Raw genomic sequence first — 19,718 nt, 5'->3', positions numbered from 1 at the left:
GTCAGAATAGAGGGACCTCAGCTGGCTCCTGTGATCCTCCCCCTGCTTCAGCCTGAGGCTCTTCCTTCTGGTCCTTGCCTTGTCTCTCTGAAACGGCCCAGCCCTCTGTGCCTGTCTCTCTATCACTGTCCCCGTTTTGCTCATCTCTCTCCTGATCTCCATCGAAATCCTTATTTGAGTCAATGGCTCATCTTCCTGTGCCTTCTCTGTCTCAGTGCCGGCATTCCTGTCTTCCTCAGTCCCCTCTCTGTCTCTCTCCTCCTTGTCCCCATCTCCATTCTTGCTTTTCTCTTGTACATGTTTTACCTTTGTCTCTCTGCCCTTGTCTCCCTCTTGCCCCCCCACCCCAGTCCGTCCGTGTACCTGTACTTCTTGTCTCTTCTTCCATCACCGTTTCTGTCCCTTTTCTCTCCCTGTCTCCGTCTCTGTCTGCTCTCTGCATCCAGGTCCCCATCCAAGGCTCCGTTTCTTCCTCGTCCTTGTCTCTATGCCCCTTCCTGGGCCTCCTCCTGGTCCCCGCCGGCCTGGGACCTCGCTGGGGGCGGAGCCGAGGGGCTGGATTGGGATAACTCGGTTATCAGAACGAATTGAATTAACTTCTTCACACGAGCGCCGCCGGGCCTGTCTCCTCTCCCTCCTGTGAGGCCGCAGATGGGGAGGCCGAGGAAAGGGGTCGGGACCCTCCACCATGGCATGATGCGTAGAGACCCAGGTCTAGTCGAGATTGGGGAGGGATGGGAACTCCAGAGATGGGGCTCCTCGCAGCCCCGCGTACCACTTCGGGAGCACTAGGAGGGTGGCGGGGACCCTTTGGGGTGGGGGTCGGGGGTGGCTGTGGGCGGGGTCTGGGCTGCCCAGGCCCCGCCCCGCGGAGCTCGCCCCGCCCCGCCCCCTCCGCGGGGTCCTACGCGTTAAAAGGCGCGCGGGCCGGGCCGGGCTGCACTTGCTTTGCACCCGAGCAGAGCGCGGCCGCGACGGGGCGGGCAGACTCGTGGGCGCTTAGAGCGGGCCTCGCGTCCTCGGCGCTTGGCGCTCCACCCCCCCATCCTGACCCCTATCTGGCCCGGGACCCCGACCCGGACCCGGCCCAGCACGGCCCCCGCCCCCGCCCCCCCGGGCCGATGGACTACTCCTACCTCAATTCGTACGACTCGTGCGTGGCGGCCATGGAGGCGTCCGCCTACGGCGACTTCGGCGCCTGCAGCCAGCCGGGCGGCTTCCAGTACAGCCCCCTGCGGCCCGCCTTCCCCGCGGCAGGGCCGCCCTGCCCCGCACTCGGCTCCTCCAACTGCGCACTTGGCGCCCTACGCGACCACCAGCCAGCGCCCTACTCGGCAGGTGAGCACAGCCTCTGCCCAGCCCTCCCCTAAATCCCAAGGAACCCCCAGCCCCTTGTCGTACGCTGCAAATGACCACGACTGCCCCTCACAGCCTCCATCCCTGTCCCGGCTAGACCCTCCAAAGCCCGGTGGAACCCCCAGTCCTCCCTATAAGATGGGGATCCTGAAGGCAGAGTTGAGCCCCACCCTCTCATCCTTCCCATTTGTTTCTCACTGCCAGATCCCTATTCCATACCCTTTGGGTCAAGAAACAGATTCCCTGCCCAGCCCCAGGTCCCTGAATAGGCCCTCCTTCTCCAGCAAACCTTTCCATCCCCAGTATCCTTGAAAGTCGCTCTTGGCTCAGCCCAATCAGCCCCCCCAGCCTCATCACCTCCATCCCACTCCATTCCCTACACCAGCAAGGACCCCTGCAGCGCAGCTGCCCAGATGGGAACTTTCCTAGACCGACACCATCAGGCCCCTCCCACCCCCTTTTGAGCCCTTTACACCTGTACCCAAGCTCTCCTCCTGCATCCTGAAAATACCTCATGTGACAAGAAGAAAAGGGTGACCAGGTCATTAAACCACATTAAATTCCTGACTCTTCTGGAGACTCCCTGGCTAGAGTCCTACATATCCCAGAAGCAACCCCTGCAACAGCTAGGCCCCTTGACCCAAGTCCTCACCTGAATCCACAACCTCAGAGAACCTCTCAGTCATCCCCTTTCTCCCCATTAGTGTTCATCCTGCCCCACCCAGTCTCCTTATCTCCTCCTTTCCTGGAAAGACCACCAGGAATCAAGTAAAAGATTGGGATGTGGGAGGCAGGGAGAGGGATGCTCTAAGATAGGGATCTGGGTTTGGAAAAATGAGAACCAGGGAGATAGAGCCAGAAACTGGATCTGGGATGGGGAGATTGGGTACTCAAGGCCAGATGGGGAGGGGGCAAGGATTTGAGAAATGGAGACAGAAAATTAGGAGATGGGCCCCAAAGAGATGAAGATGAGATGGGGGCAGGAACAGTAAAATATGAGCAGAGATGGTAGAAGTGGGGACCCAGGATTGGGGAGATGCAGATAAGAACTAGGGACGGAGACAAGAACTATTGGGAGATGAGGACCAAGGAAAATTGGGAGTAGAGGTGAGAAAGATGGGGATAGGAAGAGGGTGTTGGAGACAAGGATTAGGGAAGATAGAGAACTAGAGATGGGACAAAAATGAAGGATGGGGTAGAGTCCTGGAAAATGTGGAGACCTAAATAGGGGGTAGTGACAATGATGGTAGTGACAAAAACATTGTGGGACACTGGGGACTGGGATGGGGTAGATGGGAGAGGAAAGTGAAGGGGGTGAGACAAGGATGAGAGGAAAGCAAAAGTGAAGGGGGTGAGTAGCTAGGGTGAAGAAAAGCAAAGAGAATATGGAGAACCCCGGGTGGTAAGAAATGAAGAAGGCCCTACTCCATGGCACAAAGACAGTGGTCCAGAAGGAAAAAGTTGAAGAGAAATGCAGACGGAGGGAGCTGAGGAAGAGGCGGAAGAGACACCTAAAGGGGAATGGGGATGGGGACTTAAAGTAGGGCTGAGGAAATGAAGACTCGGAAGGAAGGGGAGGGAAGAGTGGGGGGTGGAGGAGGCAAATTCCCTACAGGCAGGGAGCCCGTGGTGGAGTGAAAGTAGACCCTGGAAGGAGAGGAGTCTCAAGAGCTGAAGTGGCGATTGGTTCCCGGGACACTCGCGGTCCTCCGAGGTCTGATAACCAAAGCTAGGATGGATGGGACCTGGAGTCAAGCACGGAGGCTGACTGGAGGACATACAAACTAAAGGGAGAGGAGCTCGGACTGGTGGGAAGTGGAGGGAACGCTAGGAGATGGAAGACAGCTTGGCGATCTTGACCGAGGAGCAGATTCCGTTACCCTCGATCTGCCGCTGGGCTCCTGGTCTGCTGTTATTAGCCTTCATTCACTCTCGGGTTCCACTGAGCTCTAGGGAAGACGCTGGACCGAGGCTGAGAGGCTGTAGTGAGAGGCCAGGCAGAGGCGAGGGATGCTGAGCGATCCTGTCACACAGCCGGTTGAACACGGCGCCTCACACCCCCCTCCTCGTTGCTCCTTTCCCAATCCCACACACACCCATAGTGCCCTACAAGTTCTTCCCGGAGCCGTCGGGCCTGCACGAGAAGCGCAAGCAGCGGCGCATCCGCACTACGTTCACGAGTGCGCAGCTCAAGGAGCTGGAGCGCGTGTTCGCGGAGACCCACTACCCCGACATTTACACGCGCGAGGAGCTGGCGCTCAAGATCGACCTCACTGAGGCTCGCGTGCAGGTGTGTTTGCGGGTTTGTGTGGGGGGGGGAGGAGGCTTTGCGAGGTGGGAGGGGGTGGTACTACGGAGATAACTATCAAACATCGGGGCACCACTAGACAGAAGGACTTCACCACGGTGGCCAGCAGGTGTTGTCTGGAAGCCGAGAGCTTAAAAGCTAGGGGCCAGTTCTCAGACCAGAAGTGCGTTGGGCAGGAAAAGAAGAACAGCCTGTGATAGACTGAAGGACTTGGGCTTGGCAGACCTAAGGTCTTCTGGAGAACTGAATTAGGGGTTCAGTCTCACGTTTTCCGTGGCAGAATCTAGCATGCAGAGTGATGCTTGAGGAGCCAGGATTGTGTCCCAGTGGCTGAGGGGCCCAACTAAGCAGGGAAGTAGGGGAGAAGCAGTCATTGTCTCAGGGTCCCTGCCCACCTCTGCAGTTGTGAAACCCCTGAACCTGCCAAGTCCAGGGTTCCAGGCAGGTGGTGCAGGGCCCAGGACTGCTGGGCCACGGCAGACTGTTGTCTATCTTACAAATCCGGTGTGTAGATGTTGAATTGACCCTGTTTTATTGGATACCTTGGTTTCCCCAAGTACCCTAATAGGCTCTCCTTCGCAGTGAGAAGCTCCAAGCAGAAACTCGCAGAGCTTCTTGTAGGAGGGAAGGGAGTAGCCAGTGGGAAGATTTGGGTGAGGAAGAGAGCAAAAGCGAGTCCTCTCCAGAAGACCTAGAACACTGGGAATCTGTGGGACCTGTGGAGGAGCAAATCCTAAGGGGGGTGGGGGGACCCTAAGGACCTAGAGTGAGCGGAGAGGGAAGGAGCAGAGAGAAGGCTAAGCGGAAAGTCGCAGAAGGCAAGGAGCAGAGCCCAGCGGTGCAGGGCTGTTGGCCCAGACCCAGCGCCTTTGCTTTTGGAAGTCTCCCTCCCGCCTGGCGGTCCCGGGTTGACCCGCCCCTGTGCCCGCAGGTCTGGTTCCAGAACCGCCGGGCCAAGTTCCGCAAACAGGAGCGCGCCGCCAGCGCCAAGGGCGCAGCGGGCGCGGCAGGGGCCAAAAAGAACGAGGCTCGCTGCTCCTCAGAGGACGACGACTCCAAAGAGTCCACGTGCAGCCCCACACCCGACAGCACTGCATCGCTGCCGCCGCCGCCAGCACCCGGCCTGGCCAGTCCGCGCCTGAGCCCCAGCCCGCTGCCTGCTGCGCTGGGCTCAGGGCCCGGGCCCGGGCCGGGGCCACAGCCACTGAAGGGTCCATTATGGGCTGGTGTAGCAGGCGGTGGGGGTGGAGGACCCGGCGCCGGCGCGGCCGAGCTACTGAAGGCCTGGCAGCCGGCGGAACCCGGCCCCGGGCCCTTCTCGGGGGTTCTGTCCTCCTTCCACCGGAAGCCTGGCCCTGCCCTGAAGACTAACCTCTTTTAGCCGCGGGACTCTGGAGGCCCGTGGCCTGCCCCCAGAGCTGCCCCTACCCCTCCAGGACCTGACTGTACCTCCCCATCTTCCTGGTCGCCTGCCTGGAAGACCCCATTCCCCACCGCGTCTGACCCCCCAGGTGTGTTCTCCCTAGCTTTGGAGATCAAATCGGGGCCACTCTCTTCCCCAATCCCACCCAGCAGAATGGATTACTTCTCACTGGGACTCCCACCAGGAGAGCCGGGAGACCCTTTTAGCTTGCCTTTCTTTGGAACCGGGAACAAATAACGCCTATCTGTATTCAAATGTTAGGGTTGGCAAGCATCAACAGTCGGGGCTCACCCCGGTTCTACAGCTGACTGGGTCACCACCTTGGTGATCAGCCACTGCCCCACCCTTTGGGCACACTGCACTCCCCCATCCCCTTGCAGAGGCCAGTCGTCCCTGGGATAAAAAGCAACCTGAAGGGACCCACAGCCATTGTCCAACAACCTTTCCCACCCATCCCCATGCCCATCCCGTCTGGCGCTGGGAGGTAGACCCGATAGCCCAGTGGAGGGGATGTCAGGGCAGCGGGACAGAGAGGCTTACTCTCCTGATTTTTTTGTTGTTGTCGTTCTTTTCCTTTGAAAAACTTGTAATTTATTGAGGTGAGTTTTGCTCAATCCAAATAAAACTTAATTTATTGAAGATATCAAGCTGGCAACCTTGAATACCCTGAATGGGGAGAGGCTGCTCACAAAGCCCAGTTCCTCCTGTGACAAGAGAGGGGAGCTGCAGCTGCTGCTTCCCCAGCGCAGGGCAATTCTAGACCTGGAGACAGTGAGAACTACGCAAACAGGCACTTTATGGCCGAGATTCACCCCCCCACCCCCCAACCGGCCCCAATAATATTGAAGTGCCGCCCTCCCTAAACCCACACAGAAAAGCTTAAATAAACCCCAGCCCGGTCCTCTGGTCCTCGGGCTATTCCTTCATTTCCGGACTGACACCCTCCCCCTCAATGGGAGTTTGTTAAGAAATCTGAGCTGAGCCCCTTGCCCGGTGGTTCAGGTCAGGTGGGGGTGAGGAAGGGGAAGACATACCCAGTGGACCCCCCCAGGCACCCTTGGGGGCTGCAAGAAGGGTCCAGGAAGGGAGGACAGCACCAGAATTACCAAGGTCCTTGGGAACCATGACAACTGACCTCCATGCCACCCCTACCCCACCCTACCCCCATACTAAGTTTAAGGGCAGGATGTCCTAATTAGGGCATTCCAAATTACTGGGCAGTGGGGAATGCAGATCCCCAATAAATAGGCAGTAATGCCCCTCCCCTTGTAACTTTTCAACACTGGGGCTATTGGCGGGGAGGGGCTCCTTCGTAGGCTGTAAGGGCGCCGAGTTCACAGCTTCGAAGTGCCACCGCAATCACTTGCTGAGCTGCAAGGTGTCCAGGAGGAGGCGCTTGTGAGCCGGGTCCTGCACCCCAGCCTCCTCCAGATCTTCCTCGGTGATATCGCTGTAAAGGTAAGAGAGGCTGGGAGATGGGCCAGGTAGTAGAGGGGCCCCTAGCTCCGCCCCCAGGGCTAGATCCACCCATCCGCGTCCAGCTCCGCCCCCACCTGAGAAACTCCAGGTCGTCCCAGCCATTGTGCACCAGGCCCTCCTCATAACGCTCCAAGCCGATGGCCCGCAGCCAGGCGCCCATGCCAGCCTCTCCCAGCCCGCCGGCCCGCCCACCCTGTGGGCACGGAGCCTGAGGGAACAGGGCATGTCAAGGAGACCACCAAGGGTGCCCCCCAAAGAGAAGCACTTGCACACAGTCACATTCTATCACATGCTTTGAGGGCTGGGGGTAGGGGTTGATAGTCAAGGCATGGGGCTGGTGATTAAGGTATCCACCAACCCTCACCCCAACTCCTGGGTGCCCAGCTCAAGACAAAGTGTTGGATGGGAGCACAAAAGAACACCACAGTCCATGCGTAAGCACACACCTCAGGTACACAGACCTCCACTCCCAGTCCACACACCTCCTCTGCCAGGTCCTCCTGGATGCTCTCTCGGATGCGAGGAGGAGGGAAGCTGAGAGGCCGGCCATAGTCTGAGGCCATTCCCCGGGGTGCCTGCAGCTCCAGGGCGCTTGGCAGGAGCACTGAGCGGCCAGGCCCAGCAGGAGCATAGTCCACCTCACTCAGTGTCTTGGCCATCTGCAGCACTGAGCAGGAGCGATCATCCCCACTGACTACTTCCCCCAGGAAAGTGCTGGTGGCAGAGGGGCCTGGAGGCAGTGGGGGTCTTGGATGGGCTTTGGGAGGTGGTGGGCCACGGGTTTCACCCCCACCACGACCCCGGACCAGTGGCCCTGGCAAAGGATCCAGATTGGGGGGCAGGAAGATGGCAGAGTCTGGTAGTGGTGGAGGTGGAAAGTCTGGAGGGGGCAATGTGCCCCCAGACTCCTCATCTGATGAACTCCCCTCTCCCACACGGGGGCCCCGGTGGCGCCCAAGCTGCGGAGCAGGTACTGTTATGGCCACTTTGTTCTTGGTGGCAGATGACACCGGCGCCCTGGCAGGTGAGGGTGGCTCCGGGGGCAGCAGCTGGTGTGGGACCCCTTCAAGGACGTAGTAGGCAGGGTTATTGAAGCTGTTCTTGGGTGGGGGAGTCGTTACCCCTTCCAGCTCTGGCACCCCCTCTGGCTTTGACCTGGATTTGAGAGCAGGATAACTGAGTCAGGACCCAGAAACCCTAGTTGGTAGAGTGAATGGAGAACTGGACCAGGAGTCAGGAGATGAGGCTCCTGGTTCTAGACTTGCCTGTGAGCTTGAGCACATCACTTTCCCTTGCTAGCCCTTGAGAAGATGGCACAAGTAAATAGATAACTGCTAACCTTCCTCGTCTTGTTCCCCTAAGATTCTCACATCTTTTGTGATTGTGTGTAACTAGAATCTAGACTTAAACAGGTGAAAACAAGTGCAGAAAGCAAGGCAAAAAAGGCATCTCATGAGGATAGCCAGACAGACTGGAGAGCCCACAGGCATCTGAAGTTAATCTACTGAGGAATCTTAGGCATTCAAACCTGAGGCTAGAAGGGAGGTGACTGGTAACAGCTGAAGATAAGTGAAAAAGCACAAACTCTACCTGGGAGTTTTTATTTCAATTCAGGAGACAATGGGCTACAATTAGAAAGCAAGCCTCACTTTTTGGACCACGGGACACTGTTTCCCCGGCAGGTTAAATCTGTGTGGAAAAACATTTTCTGACCATCAAGTATGGAAAACTATTAAACACAATTGAAAAAAGGTTTCTTTCTTAACCACATGCTCAGAACTTTGCTAATACTAATGTACACTGGGAATAGCTAAGAAAAGAATCTAGCAAGAACCAATTCCCAAAAGCAATTGACCACAAACCTATTTCCAGTGGGTGCTCTCAGAGAACAGTGTTCCACAGAACCCACCTAGGAAAAATCCAAGCTGAGGCACATGCCTTCTCCAAACAGAAGGCTTGAGCTACGTCTGTGAAGTCTGTGTACACAGAGAGAGCTGGTGCAAAAACAATTTCTGAATTCTATTTTTTTAAGACAGAACTGAGAGAGGAAAGGCTGACTGTGCTCCCTTTGACTCAGAGAACCACACCTAAGGAAGACCTGGCTGGCTTAAGAAGCCACGGGCTCAGGGCCCAGCACCCAACTTTGGGGCCGCAGAGACCCAAGCAGATGATTCCTGAGAGCCAAGCATAGCAATGGAAAAGGGGGGCCATTTCCTCCTCTCACCTGGGGGTCAAGGGCTCCTCCCGGGGTGCTGCTCGAGGTGGGGCAGGGGGCCTCCCCGTTGGTGGTGGTTTCTCTGGTTCTTCAAATAACTTGGACAGTGGGCAGGAAGCCTCTGTGGGGGCTGGCTTTCGGCTCCCTGACCTGCCAGGTATGCACAAGGGAGGAGAAATGAAGCAGGGGATAACCAGAAGCCCCTGAGCACTCTTTCAACACTGCACCAGCTCACCTGGGCTCCTGGCTGCTGCGGGACACAGAAGGGGCTTTGCTCTTTGTTCCTGCCTCATCCTTATCAATGCTGATCCACTCTGGGGGATGAAGAGAAAGGAGATTCAGAGGGAATGTGTGGCCCTGGATCCCTCAAATACCCACTGGGCCTGTCAGGCCCTTCTCAGTTACTCCTCAGGGCAGGTCCACCCCCAGCTGTGGAGATGACGCTCAAGATCCTGGGGATTCCAATCTGCCTTCCTTGCACCCACGGTCCTCCCCTCCTAGACCTACCCACACCACCCCATAACATGCCCCACACCCCTCCCAATGGAGCCCCCACCGTAGAGTCGCTCACGGGTGCCCAGGCGCTCTGTGGGCACCCGCACCTTCATGGAGCCACGGATGTTGCCTGTTTCTTCACCACGGTGGGACAGGAAGGTTAGGAATTGCTGTGCTGTGCTGCCAATCATGGACTTGAGCGCCACCACGCACTCCCCTGAAGGGTAGATGGGGCAGAACACCAGATGTTAAACTTTTCTAGAGTCTACCCGGCTCTCTGTACCCATTGGCAACTCGCACCCCTCACCATAGGATTCGTAGCCATCCATGGACTTGACAGTGAGCAGAAGATGCTGGTCCTGCAGGTACTCAATGTCAGCCAGAATCGGCTTGAGCTGGGGAGCAGAGAAGCCCAGTGAGTATCCACCCCCTCCTGCCCGACCCCATTCACCCCAACCCTTAGGCCCCTCCATGCTTGCTCACACTCAACTCTTAAGAAGAGGTCCTGAATCTTTTTGTAGCAGACATTTGTGCATGACCTTTCATCACAATTAACACCACCATGGTTAACTAATTTTCTGCATCCCCAAAGGCCAACACAGGGTCTGACATTAGCAAAGGCTCAAGTATTTACTGAAGTAATAAATGAACAGACTGCAACTTGGCCACTCTCACCCCAAAGAAACATCCTTATCCTCATTCATGCCCAGCCAAACATACATGGGCATGTGTGCATACATGTGCTCTCTGCCCATCAGCTTCCCCCCCCCGCCGCTGACACACAATGCTGCACACCTCCCAGGTGCCCTCACCCAATCTTGCCTACAGCCTTACCGTGGGCAGCTGGCGCGAGGACCATTGCACCTTGAGGAAGTTGATGTTGTCACTGCTCTGGGCATCATTCTCAAAGCTCTTCTTGTACTCTGGGGTGGGGGACACCCAACTGAGTGCCACCTCCTGGCATCCCTCTAGGTAAGGGACTGACTGCTCTGGGAACCTGTACCTCCCTTCGCCCCTGGCCCACACCCAGCCCTGGGCCCCGCCTGACCCTCCAGGCAGGTGGAGTAGAACTCAATGAAGAACTTGGTACGACTGGCTGTCTTCACAATGGCCTCAATGCTCTCAAACTCAATGTAGGCCTGGTCCGAAGTCTTGGAGAGCCCTGGGGGGGAAGGGAGGAAGGCAAACTAGAGGGTTGAAAAGGGCATGAGAGGGTAAAGGAGGAATGACACACCAAGACTGAGAGCTCTGGGACAGGAAATTAGGACCCTGGCAGAGGAGGTGGGAAGGCCAGGAAGGGTCTCCCGCCTCCCAAGTAACCATGAGGGAAACTCCAAAGCCCAGACCCTGAGCCAGGGCAAAAAGACAACCCAAGAATGAGAGGCCATTTAAGAGCAGACTGGGGACCACAGTGCTTGCAGAAATTGCCTGCCAACAACCCACCACACCACTAAGAATGCTCAGGGGCACACTCATGCAGACACATGTATGTTTACACTGAGACACACACACTTGCAGGCATGACTGCCACACTTAGGCATACACACACACTCATGAGCATACACTTATTCAGAACCATTCATGCACATACATTTCCATACACACTGAGGTATATTCAAATGTACACACATCCCCAGGCTACCACCTGTGCCCACTCAGATGTGCCATGTCCACAGGTACATCCAGAAGAGTTACCTTTCTTGGAGATGAACTGAGAGGTGACTCCCACCTCAAATGCCCCAAACACAGGTGAGTGGTCACTAGTGACGATGTCATCAGTACAACCTGGGGACGGGTGGACAGGGCTCAGGGGAAAGCTCTTTCCTCAATTCTCCCACTTCCCAGAGATAGGAGAGCCACCACCCAGGTCTGTCTGTAACCCGTTCCAGAAGACTCTGACCATAGGAATTGCAGATGATGTGAGTCTCGGGATAGGATTTCCAGAGAATCCGGTCACACCATGAAGGCACATTGGTCCGGACCTAGGACAGGAGACAGTAGCATAGTCATGGTCAATAGCTGGGCATTGCTCAATTGATGAGGCCCCCACTCTCACCACACTGTGCCCCAATGCTCACTTCCCTCAGTGGATCCTTCCAAGACCCAGCATTGCCCCTGAGGCCTCAGAGGGGCCATAAAAGCTGGACTCTTGACCACACAAGCACTGTAAGTTCACTGCAGCCTGGGGAGTCCCCTCAGGCACACTGTGTTCTCCTCACTCACCCCCGTTGGCTTCTGTTTGTGCCAGGCATACGTGTCCCGGGAACCCCGCTCATAGCGATAGGTGGGTGGGAAGGAGATCTCCTCTTCACCTAGGGAAGACAGGACAGAGGGGGATTAGGAAGGCCCTGAAGACCAGGGATACCACAGCCCCCTAACCCAAGACACCCTGCCAGCCCACACTCACTGAAACGAAGGAAGACCTTGTGCTTTTCCCGTTCCAAGTTGAGCTGGTCCACCCTGAGCAGGGGCTCAAACTCCTTCCTGCTGATGTAGTTCAAGATCTCCTGGAATGAGGACACAAAGGCTGGAGACCTTCTGCTCTAAGCCAGAGCCAGACATGAAAGCCTACCTGGGCCCAATCCTAGCCTCCCTACCAGGCCCTGCTCGCACCTGGATGTCCATGTCCAGGCGGTAGTTGAGGTCCCCAAACCAGAAAAGGTGAGTGAAGCGCAGAGAGATGTCAAAGGCACTGAGCTGCCGGTCGCCCAGCGACAGCAGCCGCAGGATGTCCAGGTAGTTCTGGTTCCGTCTATGGTGGAGGTGGGAGGGTCCCCAGGGTCAGGAATTGGGAAAGTATAAAAGGCAAGAAGTCCCTGTCAAGGGGCATGAATGGGATAGGCCTCAGAAATGGGGTAAGGGTCAGGGATGGAGTAGGGGCCAGAGTCCCTCTGAAGGACGGAAGGAGTTATGAACAAGGTCAAGGGCAGGGACAGACAAGACCTCTTGAATTCAGGTAAAGGAAAAGGGGTCTCCGGGTACAGAGCTGTAAGAGGGTCACGGTCTGAAGAAGGAATAGGTCTTGGGTGAATATGGAACGAAGGTAAAGAGATAGTTGGGAAGGCACCCCCTCACCGGGCAGTCTTCTCATTTCCCGAGGTGAGGTGGCAATTCACAAAGCCAAACGAGGTGCCATTGAACATGAAAGAGACACCCACGGCCCCCTTGTTTCCTGTCAGGGCAAGCAAGAGAGGTAGGCCTGAGTCACCTTTAGAGGGCTCCCCATTCTCCCACCTGTTCCTAAACAGTGGGAAGAATCTGCCGGGACCCTGGATGTCATGGGATAGGCAGGCCCCTGAACACACATTCACACTTTCCCTGGTGACCACATGGGGCACACACGGTCTATCTGGGCAGCTTGAGTTTGCAGGTGTTAGCCCTGGAGATCACAGGAGATCTCAGGGATGAAGAACATCCTAAGCGGAACCTATACTGGGGGGGATATGGAACTACAAATGAGACCTGAACACTCTGCTGCCTGCCTCTACCACTTAACAAGCTGTGTGACCTGGGACAGGCCATTCAACCACTCTGGGCCTGAGTTTCATCACCTATGAAGTGAAGGTAGTTATCCTGGTTCTGCATTTCTGGAGGGACTGGGAGAGATTTAGAAGGATTTAACTCTACAAAGTTCAAAGTATTTTCTATATGGGAAAGTGGAAACTACCCAAGGGGAGATCTGCATTGTAAAGGAAGCAGGAGGCAGGGACAGAGGATCTGTCCACTGTGCTCACCCAGGGTGTTGGCAATGCCAGTCTTCACGCTAGATGTACTAACATGACTGATGCGGTTCTCATGCTCTGGCTTCACCAGCACAGCCACCTTGATGTTCCACAGTGACTGCATGGCAATCTGGAGAGAAAGTGCAAGGTGACCCCTGCCCGGGGCTGGGGCCTCCCCTCCCCAGCCTATAACTGTCCTGTCATTCCCAGGATAGGAAGGCCTGCTATCCCTTATTCCTAAGGAGCCAGTAAGAAACAGACATGAAGGATTCAAGCCAGATTGCCTATAGATCAGGTCCAGGGACTGAGTGAGATCCAGTTAAGCAATAGTCTCCATGGTCAGTGGATAGTTTTGAAGAGAGGGGACTTGACAAGATGACCCCCTCACCGGGCGGTAATCCAAATCTGTGAGCTCCTTGAGGCCCCCACGTAGCAGGTCCAGCCACTCACGATCACCCACAGAGTTCTCCTGGGTCCCAAAGACATAGATGTCATGGGGTATGGTCACTGTGACCTCATCCAGGGTCTTCCCCAGACCTCTTGAGGTGAACCAAGATGTCACATTTTTTGGAGGTGGCACACTTCCTGAAGTGAAAAGGACAGGGAATGGTCAGTGCCTATCCTGGTGCCATTCTTCTATCCTACCCCAACCCCACCTGGGCCTGACCCATATTCCAGGTGCCAATGAAGACAGAGATCATGTCGGGCTCATCTTGCTTGGAGTGCTTATTCTTCATGAGCTGCAGCAGCTGGCAGAAGGCCTCCCGCTTCTGGGGGGACAGCAGCCAGTCAGGGGCAGGTGGGTGGCTAGGAACCCCACCCCCTCCACTGGGACACCTGCTAGGTAGCCGATACCATAAGGGAGGGTCAGGCCCATCTGGTTCACCACTGTATACCAGCTACTCAAGCACAGAACAGGTATTCAATAAATATTTAGTTCATTAACTAAATATTCAAATCCACCCTCAGGCCTGTTCTGTCAGCTCCCTTCTTACCAGAAGGGATGACATGTTTACATCATGTATTCTCTCTCTTTTCATCCAGTGGGGACCCCTGTAGCCTCCAATGACCTTGTCCAGTGCATTACTCACCCGGGCACTGACAAAAATGAAATCCTTGCGCTGTGTCCGGTCCTTCTCCTTCTCAAAGACTACACCCAGCTTGTTCTGGACACGCTGAGACTTAATGAGCTGGCGGACTAGGGGATGGAGGATGGGTCACACTGACCATGCCCTGAAACCCAGGTTGCCCTGCCCATCCCTCCCTGCTCAGGCTCTGGCTCACTGCGGTCATGTGTGAAGGTTGTCCAGTCTTCCTGTGAGTCACGCTGTCTTCGAAGTAGCACTAGCCGCCCACCCTCCACATCCACGCTCAGTGTGAACTTCTGTGACTTTCCAATCTTGGTCAAATCACCCAGGGTCACATCTAGCTTCACCTGCAGGCCAAGGAGATGGGCAGGCTGCCAAGAAGATCTCAAGGCAGGCAGCACTCCCTTTACTGCCAAGAGACCCCTGCCCCATGAGGTCTGACCTCACCCCCCCTGCCATGTACCTCAAAGGCCTGCACGGGGATGGTCTTGGCCTTACGTGTGGATGGCTGCAGTGGGGCTGGCGGGGCTGTAGAGCTCATATCCTGTAGGGCCTTGAGGGCCTGGAAGGGTACAAGGCAGAGTAAAGACAAGGAAAACAGGGAAGGCTGAAGCACCGAGGGCACAGTTGAGGCTGGGCTCAAAGCTACACTGGCGGATTCAGGGTTGAGATCAGTTAAGCCAATTCAAGCAGTCAGGAACTGGTGGGTTAGGGTTTAGAGGTCAAGAGTCAGGCCACCTTCTTCTGGATGCCTGACAGGAAGTCCTTTAGCACCGACAGCTTCAATACCAGGCTCTCTAGCTCCTGTTCCCCAGTCTGTGCTGGATTCTGGTGGGGGGTGGGGGAGAAAGAGACTTGTACGTGGGCCATCAAACAGGAGGTCCCCCACCCATCCTTGAACATAAGCCCATTCCCCAGAGATCTACCCAGTCTCACCGGCTGCTGCAAAAGGCGGGTCACCATAGGTGAGCTCTGCTGGTCAAACACCTTGGTCAGGATCTCCAGACCTGACAGGACCTTGTCCACCTCGCTAGGGAAGAGATCAGTACTTACCACCTGACCCAATTACAGAAAGGGGGGCTGAGGTGAGGGCATTTGCAAGGCAGGGGAGTGGGTGAGGACAGGTCAGAGGCGACAGTGAAGTGCATGGCGGGTGTGGTGAGTACCTGTGCAGCCTCCTGCATGAGGTGGCGAGGGTCCGGGTAAGGTGGGGCAGATTGCTGGCTCCGCCCCGCACAGCTTCCAGGTCCAGCCCGTAGCTGCCCTTCAGGTACTCGTGTGAGACAGTGCTCAGCCCATTGGGTGCACTTCAGGAAGGGGTTAAGAAATCAGTGGCAGCTCAGCTGACTCTGTCCCAACACCCACCCATCCCTACAGGAGATGGTGCTATGGCAACCTGGGTGACTGCCTCTGGGCTGAGGTAGGATAGGGGTTCCTGGGGGTGAGGCAGAGGTTTGGATGGTCTCTCCACCTTTGGGGAGGGCAGTTCTCAGAGGAGAAAGGAATTTCCTGCTCAATGGAGAGATTGGGGTCTCACCTCTCAGCAGCCGGAGTTGTAGGGGTCTCAGGGGCTGGCGGGGGGCTGCTGGGTCCCATGGGGGCAGAAATGCTGGTGGAGCCAGAACGCGGGGGCAGCGGGGGCTTCTCATCCTCCCCATCTGTGGACAGGGGTCAGTGGGGCAGCAGTTTGGGCCTCCCATCCTCAGATTAGTATAGGGGGTGATTCCGTGGCTGTCAGAGACTTCCATGGAAAAGGGAGTAAGGGGCTCTGCCATCATGGTTAGGGTTTGGGGGAAAGCTGGGAGAAAAGGGTCGGAAGCAGTAGGCAGTGTCTAGGGACTGGACAGGGAGGGGACTGCACACCAGGCCATACCCGAGGCATCTCGGTCATCGGGCAGGTCTGGCTCTCGCTCCCGTTCCACAGGCAACAACAGGGCGCACACCAGGCCCTGGTTGGGCTGGGCATACAGACCGATGAGCTCGCCCAGGGTCTGGAAGCGGCGCACAGGCACACCCTGCGAAGTCTGCAAGCCAGTAAGGGTGGAACGAGGGTCAGTGAGTGAATTAGTCCCAAACCCTAAGCTGGAGTCAGAGTCCAAACGCCTACCTGTACAGCCAGAAAATCTTCTCCATCAGGTAGAATTCGATATGTGTGCACATGCTTCTGATACCTGAAGGTAGGGTAATGGTCAGAATCTATGACACCCAGGTTGGGGTCCAAAACCCACAGTACCCCAGTCTTTGTCCCAAACCCCTCAGCTTGGTTTTGCTCAGGCTATAAAGGTTAGTGATGCGGCCAGACTTCTATCCTGCTAGTGAGAACCAGCAGGAATGACCAGCCTTCCCCACCCCCATTCAGACTTTATAGGTTCCACACCCACTACATGGCCCAGAAAGCAACAGGCAGTTCTTTTGTGGCTTCCACAGCTGTCTAAACAGCCCCTCTGGGCTGTGGTACTAGTCTGGGCCCCCAGCCAGAGTTAAGAGTCCTCAGAAGCCCGGTTAACTTCTGTGTGCATCCGTGGGTGATGTGCTAACACACATACAGGTCTGTCTGTGTTTATGTTTGGCTCTGTGGAGTCAGGTGTGTCTGGACAGTTTTGGTGGGGAGTTTGGTATATCATCCTAAGGTTTTTCTCTTCCTTTCCCTAGACATCAGAAAATTGGGATGGTCCAAAAGGGTCTCCTATGTGAGACCTGAGCCTCTCGGAGCCCCAAGCCTAGGAGGGGTGCTGACAGATGGCAGCAACAGCTGAGCAGGTGACAGCTGAGCTGGGCCTGTGAGGCACAGGCCACACGCGACAGGGGTGACGGGGGTGGAAGACTCCTGCAGCCACACCTCAAGGTAGGCTTGCCCAAAGGAGTCACCCCAGCCCAGTGTGCTAGGCAAGAGGGGGAATTGGTAGCAGGGAGGATGAAATGCCTGTTTGAGTAGACATACACCTTGGCAACAGGTCACCCTCTCCCCTCAAGCAAGCCCTCTCTGGAGATCTTCCGGCCACCAGCCAGTACAACCTATGTGGGCATTTACGTGTAATCAAGTATGATGGCTTGTGTAGTGTGGGTCTGTGTTTATAACAATAGCATCCCATTAACTGAGTCCTGTCTCTAAGTATTCAACATCCCATGACATTTTGAGGCAATTACTATCAAACCTATTCTCCAGGAGAGGAAACTGAGACTCAAAGAGGAAAAGCAATGTGCCTGAGGTCACAGAACAAGTAAAAGACAAAGCTGGGATTTAAAGCCAAGGCAGAGACCAAGGCCTATATCTGGCCTGCCCACCAGATTGTCTGAGCCTGTTGGCAGGGATGTGTCCTGAATGTTCCTGTGTACATCCTGGTGTATATACAGATAAGCAAAGACATTTCTGATAGCCCACCCGGTTTCCTTAGATACAGGAGTAGCAGAGTCAGCTGGAAAAGCTGAAGTCCTCACAGACAGAGACCTCACCCCTTTCCTCCCCTCCCCTAGCAATGGAGCCAGCACTCTTCTCTCCTGGGACAATAATGTTGCTCACCCAGACACAGGCCCAGCTGTCCCCCTCCCACTCAACAGCTGACCTAGCACCTGCCTCTCTCCCCTCTCTAATTAGGGGGTACACCACAAAGGGCCTGGGAGGCAGGACTCTAGGATTTTTATCTGCCGAGGCTGACCCTCTTTAGTCCCACCCTACCGGCCCTCAGACTTGAGCCATAAGCGGAGACTTATAAGCGTCTTCTTAGGCCCACTGCCTAGGCTAGGTTCAGTACCATCAACATTCTGGACTGCATGGTTTTTTTGTTGTGAAGTACTATCCTGTGTCCTGTAGGAAGTTCAACAGCATCCCTGGTTTCTACCCACTAGATGCCAATAGCATCATCACAGTTGTGACCATCAAAAATATCTCAAGGCATTGCCAAATGTAAAGGACTAGCCCCAAAGGAAAAACACTAGCCTAAGCAAAAAGGCCCTTAAAGATACAAAGACAGAACAGAGGGGAAGACAAAGGGAGAGGGGTTTGGGAGGGTTCACCTGGCTAAGGAAGAACAAAATGAGCTCTAAACACAGCCTCTGCTGAGTTCCCTTTCCAAAGACCACCTTTCATTCCCCAGAGGAGCCCACCCAGTATCAGACTGCAGCACTCAGGGGGCAGGGCAGGAAGAAGGCCCCAGGCTGAAAGTGGAAACCACTGACACTACTGTCACACAGGCTGATGGGTTCATACACAGGTTGATGGGTTCATGTACGGCAGAGAATCCTCAAAGAGCTGCCAGGTCTAGCTCGATACCCAGCACCCACAGCTCTGGACTCCAGCAGCCAGGATACCCAGGACTGGACCTCAGAGACAGGGCATATACATCACTCATTGATTCATAAAATAATGACTTCCCCTCCCCTAAAAACCACCCTGCCCCCATCACCAGTCATGAATGATCAGACAGGCTCTACCTCAGCCTGGGGCACAGCAAGACCCTCTAAGGAGGCTGATGGGCATCCTTATACCCCCCATTAGTCCCTCAGGTCCCAAACTATGCTACACCTACCACTCAGATACCCAATCCCTATATAAACAGAAATGCACACAAGCGTGAAACACACATCATCACCCTCCGCCCCTAATGCCAGGAGGGTGTCTGAGAGCATCTACCAGGGACTCCCAGCATTTTTCTCCCTCCAGGCAACCCAGGAAGCAGGACCCCACATATTCTGCCTTCATCGCCCCAGTAGGGCCCCCCGATACAACAGGAAGGAAGTGCCCCCAGCATCCTTTCTCAGCCCCGGCAAAAAGCCAAGGCCCCTACAGTGGGGGGCGCTGGCGACCCACAATCCAGGTCCTTCCCCACACTCTCAAGGAACCTGAGCGGCGCCCCAGCCCGCCAAGAACCCCAGCAGTACTCACAGGACGCAGAGCGCAAAGGCTCCCGCCACGCTCTCGCTGTCTCGGACCAGGAAGCTGCCATCACGGCCCGCCCGGGCCAGCAGCTCCTCCGCTGCAGCACGGCTCAGATCTCGGTGGTACCAGGCGGGGGCCGGGCTGCCCAGCGCGGCCGCCTGTCCAGCGTCCCCCACCCGGGCCGCTCCGGCGTCGGGGTACCCCGCTGGCGGGGCTAAGCCCCCCGTAGGTGGCCAGCGCGGCCGCCTGTCCAGCAGCCCCGGGACCCGGCGCCCCGCACGCCGAGGCCATGGCCCGCGCCGGGCTCAGCGCCGCCCGAGCCCACCGCCCCGCGCCATCTGCCCCGGGACGCTCGGAGCTGAAGCTGCGGCCGGGTCCCGGGTCTAAGGATCGGCGGCCCGAACGGAACCCGGATTCGTAGCTCAGCGCTCCGCCGCGCGGGCCGCCTCGCTCGTAGCGCCGCCGCCGCCGCCGCCGCCAGCAGCGCCGGCCTCAACTTGAAGAGAAAGAAAAGTTTGTTCAGAGACGACGGGGGAGGGGCGGGAGCGGAGCGCTGAGGCCGGCGGCCGCCCCCTCCCCCTCCTCTGCCCGCGGCCCGAACCGCCTCTGCTCCCAACCTCTACTCTGCCGGCCGGAAGGGTGTCCCCCGCATTCCCAAAGGACTCGGGACCCCTCCAGAACCCAGGAATAACCAGCCTGCCAAACCTCGCAATAGTCCTGCACCGCGATCGACCACCCCAAAGAGATACAGCCCCC

General features: G+C 56.4%; 2 protein-coding genes across 2 annotated transcripts; one reads left to right on the top strand and one right to left on the bottom strand.

Moving 5' to 3' along the window:
* The first annotated feature begins 947 nt into the window (after window positions 1-947).
* Window positions 948-5,621, top strand: PHOX2A (paired-like homeobox 2a). Its single transcript, XM_004683168.2, has 3 exons — window positions 948-1,338; window positions 3,459-3,646; window positions 4,596-5,621. Exons 1-3 carry the CDS (start codon window positions 1,122-1,124, stop codon window positions 5,043-5,045), a joined length of 855 nt encoding a protein of 284 aa, XP_004683225.1. The 5' UTR covers window positions 948-1,121; the 3' UTR covers window positions 5,046-5,621.
* Window positions 5,622-6,448: 827 nt separating this feature from the next.
* On the bottom strand, window positions 6,449-19,110 carry INPPL1 (inositol polyphosphate phosphatase-like 1). The gene is given in 30 exon segments (XM_012725320.1): window positions 6,449-6,537; window positions 6,641-6,774; window positions 7,049-7,141; window positions 7,144-7,721; window positions 8,791-8,931; window positions 9,017-9,095; window positions 9,338-9,493; window positions 9,584-9,671; window positions 10,111-10,199; window positions 10,325-10,438; window positions 10,972-11,061; window positions 11,177-11,258; window positions 11,500-11,588; window positions 11,684-11,783; window positions 11,890-12,028; window positions 12,352-12,448; window positions 13,011-13,128; window positions 13,387-13,583; window positions 13,666-13,768; window positions 14,090-14,196; window positions 14,283-14,433; window positions 14,550-14,648; window positions 14,825-14,914; window positions 15,023-15,116; window positions 15,253-15,393; window positions 15,624-15,681; window positions 15,684-15,744; window positions 15,960-16,110; window positions 16,194-16,257; window positions 18,969-19,110. Coding segments are annotated over 29 exon segments (3,519 nt in total). The 5' UTR covers window positions 19,030-19,110; the 3' UTR covers window positions 6,449-6,537; window positions 6,641-6,685.
* Between the last annotated feature and the right edge of the window lie 608 nt (window positions 19,111-19,718).

Source organism: Condylura cristata, unplaced genomic scaffold (genome assembly GCF_000260355.1).
Source record: "Condylura cristata isolate star-nosed mole 26May11 unplaced genomic scaffold, ConCri1.0 scaffold00015, whole genome shotgun sequence".
NCBI lineage: Eukaryota > Metazoa > Chordata > Mammalia > Eulipotyphla > Talpidae > Condylura > Condylura cristata.
The sequence above is the reverse complement of the archived record's forward strand: the minus strand, read 5'-3'. Positions and strand labels throughout refer to the sequence as shown.

Bases quoted from the DNA above. Each gene is read 5' to 3' on its own strand.
- PHOX2A (XM_004683168.2), top strand. From the start codon at position 1,122: ATGGACTACTCCTACCTCAATTCGTACGACTCGTGCGTGGCGGCCATG. The intron at 1,339-3,458 runs GTGAGCACAGCC...ACACACCCATAG, and splicing joins GCCAGCGCCCTACTCGGCAG to TGCCCTACAAGTTCTTCCCG. The intron at 3,647-4,595 runs GTGTGTTTGCGG...CTGTGCCCGCAG, and splicing joins TCACTGAGGCTCGCGTGCAG to GTCTGGTTCCAGAACCGCCG.